This window comes from Lipotes vexillifer, unplaced genomic scaffold, assembly GCF_000442215.2.
Source record: "Lipotes vexillifer unplaced genomic scaffold, Lipotes_vexillifer_v1.1 scaffold393, whole genome shotgun sequence".
In the NCBI taxonomy this organism is placed as follows: domain Eukaryota; kingdom Metazoa; phylum Chordata; class Mammalia; order Artiodactyla; family Lipotidae; genus Lipotes; species Lipotes vexillifer.
Genome location: NW_006774564.1, coordinates 533603 through 538064, shown reverse-complemented (window position 1 = coordinate 538064; position 4462 = coordinate 533603). Strand labels below are relative to the sequence as shown.

The 4462-nt window shown below is 38.5% G+C and overlaps 1 protein-coding gene across 1 annotated transcript in view; it reads left to right on the top strand.

Annotated features, from left to right (window-relative positions):
- LOC103071807 (protein pitchfork-like) overlaps window positions 1–2513 on the top strand; it is a 6935-nt gene extending 4422 nt beyond the window's left edge. Inside the window, exons 5-6 of the mRNA XM_007449279.1 lie at window positions 1287–1404; window positions 2445–2513. Coding sequence (XP_007449341.1) covers window positions 1287–1404; window positions 2445–2513 — 187 coding nt within the window. The remainder of the gene's footprint in view (window positions 1–1286; window positions 1405–2444) is intronic.
- Window positions 2514–4462: the final 1949 nt, after the last annotated feature.

Genomic DNA, 4462 nt, shown 5'->3' with positions numbered 1-4462 from the left:
TTTCTCTTTCTGACTTACTTCACTCTGTATGACAGACTCTAGGTCCATCCACCTCACTACTTTTTATGGCTGAGTAATATTCCATTGTATATATGTGCCACACCTTCTTTATCCATTCATCCGATGATAGACATTTAGGTTGTTTCCATCTCCTGGTTATTGTAAATAGAGCTGCAATGAACATTTTGGTACATGATTCTTTTTGAATTTTGGTTTTCTCAGGGTATATGGCCAGTAGTGAGATTGCTGGGTCGTATGGTAGTTCTATTTTTAGTTTTTTAAGGAACCTCCATACTGTTCTCCATAGTGGCTGTATCAATTTACATTCCACCAACCCTCAGAATGGGAGAAAATATTTGCAAATGAAGCAACTGACAAAGGATTAATCTCCAAGATTTACAAGCAGCTCATGCAGCTCAATATCAAAGAAACAAACAACCCAATCCAAAAATGGGCAGAAGACCTAAATAGACATTTCTCCAAAGAAGATATACAGATTGCCAACAAACACATGAAAGAATGCTCAACATCATTACATCATTAATCATTATAGAAATGCAAATCAAAACTACAATGAGATATCATCTCACACCGGTCAGAATGGCCATTATCAAAAATTCTAGAAACAATAAATGCTGGAGAGGGTGTGGAGAAAAGTGAACACTCTTGCACTGTTGGTGGGAATGTAAATTGATACAGCCACAAGGTCTTTCTTTTACTGGTGAGAAATCCAAGGATCAGAGAGTGAGTGTAACTTTCTCAAGGTTGTAGTAAGGAAGTGGAGATGTTGAATCTTGATTCCCTCATCCATTCTATGTGTTATTTCCACAGCAAAGAGTCTACACCAAAAGACAAATTGTTATGAACAAAGGCAATTATTAAATAATCCCATTATCAAGAAATTTCACCTGGTTCTGCTTTGCTGTCCCTAGATTACTGATAACTTTAAATTAGCACTCACTTTTATCCTCAATTTTATATCATGAGCAGTACTTATGCATCACTGTGTTAGCTGTCTTTTTACCCACCATTTCTGGGAACTTATGGTCTCTCAGCTAAGGATACTGAAGTTCTGGAAATATTTTAAAATAGAGTTGATTTTTACTTTGTCAAGACTAGATATCTTGAACACTAAAACTTAGTTAGAAATACATTAAAAGGTAAAGGAATCCTATGTTAATCAGTTGGCTGCCTTTCCCCAAAAAGTTAGGACTCTAGATCAGAGGTAGAAATTCATATATGGCCACTAACTCATTACATATGATGTTTTGTATTTTTGTTTCTAGCCCCACCACATATAACCCAGAGATAAAGCCACCCAAAAAAGTCACCTGGCCAATGAAATTTGGATCTTCAGACTGGGCTCATGTTCCATGTCTACAGAAAAGAACACTGAGAGCAGAGGTAATAGGATTGGACTTCTATGGAGCCCTTTACCTAGCACTTCCATGTATATCAGTGATTCTTAACCAGGAGTCTGTGAATAAGCTTCAAGAAATCATTGTTCCCCTGAAATTACTTGCACAGTTTTGTGTGTATATGAATATGGGGATCTTTTTAGAGAGTTACACAATTTCACTTGATTTTTAAATGTGCGTGTGAGCAAACAAGTCACATTTTCTTATTTAGTTCTCAAATAATCTATAGTAGTCTGAGACACGTATCCCTCTATGACTGAGGAGAAAACTGAGGCTCAGATGAATTAAGTGGCTTGTAGAAGTTGCTCAACTAGAGTCTAGATCTTGTGAGTCCTAAGCCAGTGTTCTTTCCATCACACAACTTGTGTATCAGTTCATCAGGGGGCTGTGGATCATTCTGGCAAGAACATGGATTTCAGGGACAGACTGCCTGGATTCAAATACTAGTTCCATATTTGCTTGCTGTGTGATCCTGTGCAAGTCCTCTAACTATTCTAAGCATCAGTTTGCTTATCTTTAAAATGGTTATAATAATAGACTCAATCTGATAAAGTAGTAAAGATTGAGATATTGTAGAAAAGCATTTAGCACAGTACCTGTAACATAATAAATGCTCTCAATCCATGTCAGCTATCATAATTCAGGAGGTGCCTTTTTTCCCCTAGTGGAACTTTGGATTAATTCTACAAATATTTATTAAACGCCAAACGTATTAACATCATTGTGCCTATGGGTAACATTCAAGTATTAAACACATAATATTCATTTTCAAGAAGTTTACCAGCTATACTTGACAATCTAACAAGTAGAAAATAATTCCTAGAATGATATATTCCAGAGTAAGATGACAAAGAGTACATGTACAAAGCAATGTTGAGAGACCCACTAAGGCTAGGTTATTATGCAGTTGGGGTTCAGCTAGGCCACAACAGCTATAACATACAGTTCTGTTTTGCACAGCCAGGAAGACCAGAGGCAGAGGGTTCTCATTCTAATATTAACCTAGACAGCATTCTTCCATTGCAGCTGCCCACAGACAAAGACTTTAGAAAGCATCGGAACCGTGTGGCCTACCTAAGCCTGTATTACAACTGAAAAGCTGTGACTACCTTCACGTGTTCCTCCTGACCACAGACTCTCCAGGACTGAGGACAGAGCTGCTCTTGTCCTTCTGCATTGCTCTGGCCTGCCTGTCTGCCAGCATGGGGCACAGGGAGGGGCAAGGGGCTCATAACTACTATATGACAGCATAAAGACTAGTTCAGAGGTCTCTCTCTCCATGTGCTGGTTTGTTGTGTATACATGTAGATGGGTCAGGGGGGTTTCTACTGAGTGTTCAGTGGGGTGGCTTCACTTTACTGAAATACTTGTGGGTCCCTGCCCTCTAGCTCTAATTCCCAGGCATGAGTTTTATGTTTTCTACCACTAGCCCTCGTGATAGGTGACTGTTAGTCTATACATATCAAGGATTTGGATGGCTTGCTTGGCCTTGTATTTGGGCTTGCTAGATGCAGAGGATACTTAAAGGAAGAGTTAATATTTAGGTTTTAAGAGCTCTTCCAAGTGTCTGAGTTCCCCAGCATGGATTGGGGAGGTTCTGATTTGATTGCCTTTCCCAGATTTGTGTAAAACTCACAGAATCAAAATATCCCCCCTTTCCCATTACATTATCTATTTAGTCTGTCAGTCATCATCATATTGAGTTCCTAACCATGCATCAGGCAGAGTGGCAAACACTGGGAATACAGCAAGAATCAAAATAAATTCACTTACTGGCTTCTTGAGCCTGGACTGAAGTACGAGAAGGACTCCCCAGGGAGGCTATGGATTGGATCTGTTCCCCACTCCCAGTTTGAATGATGCCCTGAAGCCTTACAAGTTACTCTAGGTGTGTTAAGGTCAGAACTCATAGCAGCCACATTCAATGTACTTATTTAGACACTGGCCTGGGAGACAGGCCTTTTCCTTCCAGCACAAACTGAAATAACTCAAGTATGGTTCCTTCAGAAAGGGCATTAAGTATAGTCTACCTTATCTTTTAATGAGAAGGTCCTCTTGTGCCTACTTAGCCTTCTTAGTAATTATCAAACCGATGGCAAGTCTTCATGTGTCCGGATACCAAAGAGTGAGATGCTGCTAGTGCCTCAAAAAGCTGTAGCCTGATGTACTCTTCAGGGTCAGCATATGATGTGTTAGCTGGTGAAAGAAGCACTAGGAGTTGAAACCTATTAGGAGTATTATGCCTAATTCCTTAGGGGCCAAGATCTTCTGAAGAAAAATGGTGAAAGACAAGTCCACTGGAAATCAAATTAGAATATTGAGATAATGCTAAATATACCTCAGTCTAAAAACTTTTACTTCATTTAATCTGATCATTTAAAGATTTCTATTATCTTGTCAAGAAGTATTTTTATGACTTGAGATAAATCAAGACTAACATTTCTCACCACTTTTGCACACCTCCCTCCCTTTTCTCCTTTGGATCCACACACATGCTGCTTTTTTCAGAGGTGGTAATTTAGCATTCATTATTTTTTCTGACTGAGGGTCTTGGGCCCCTTCTTTGGAGGATATTGACAGGGATGAAAGAACACCTTTCACACTATTTTTTGGTTCATTCTCTCAAGGCTTTTGCCGGGGAAGGCAACTCCCCTTTCTAAAATAGTAATCTGATTTGACAAAAAGTAAAAATTTTGCTATAGCTTCAGTTAACCTCCAGGGTCCCTTGAAATGCTTAATTGTATATACAAGTACTTAAGAAAAACTACAAATGAGTACAAAAAATAAAGCATACAGTGTCATTTATTTTACATATGGATTTTGTTCAAGGGGTTTACAGGTTTTTTAGATCTTAATGGAGTAAAACCTAATTATAATTCTGCTTTAGTAAGGTAGGGCTTCCAAATTGACAGATAGATTGATATAATATGTAGACTACATGGAGTACTGGAAGATTAACTTTGACATGCAGCACAAGAGAATTTGCGACAAAGTAGAATTTTTCCAACATTTTAAATTGAAGGCCAATTACAACACTTGCAGTT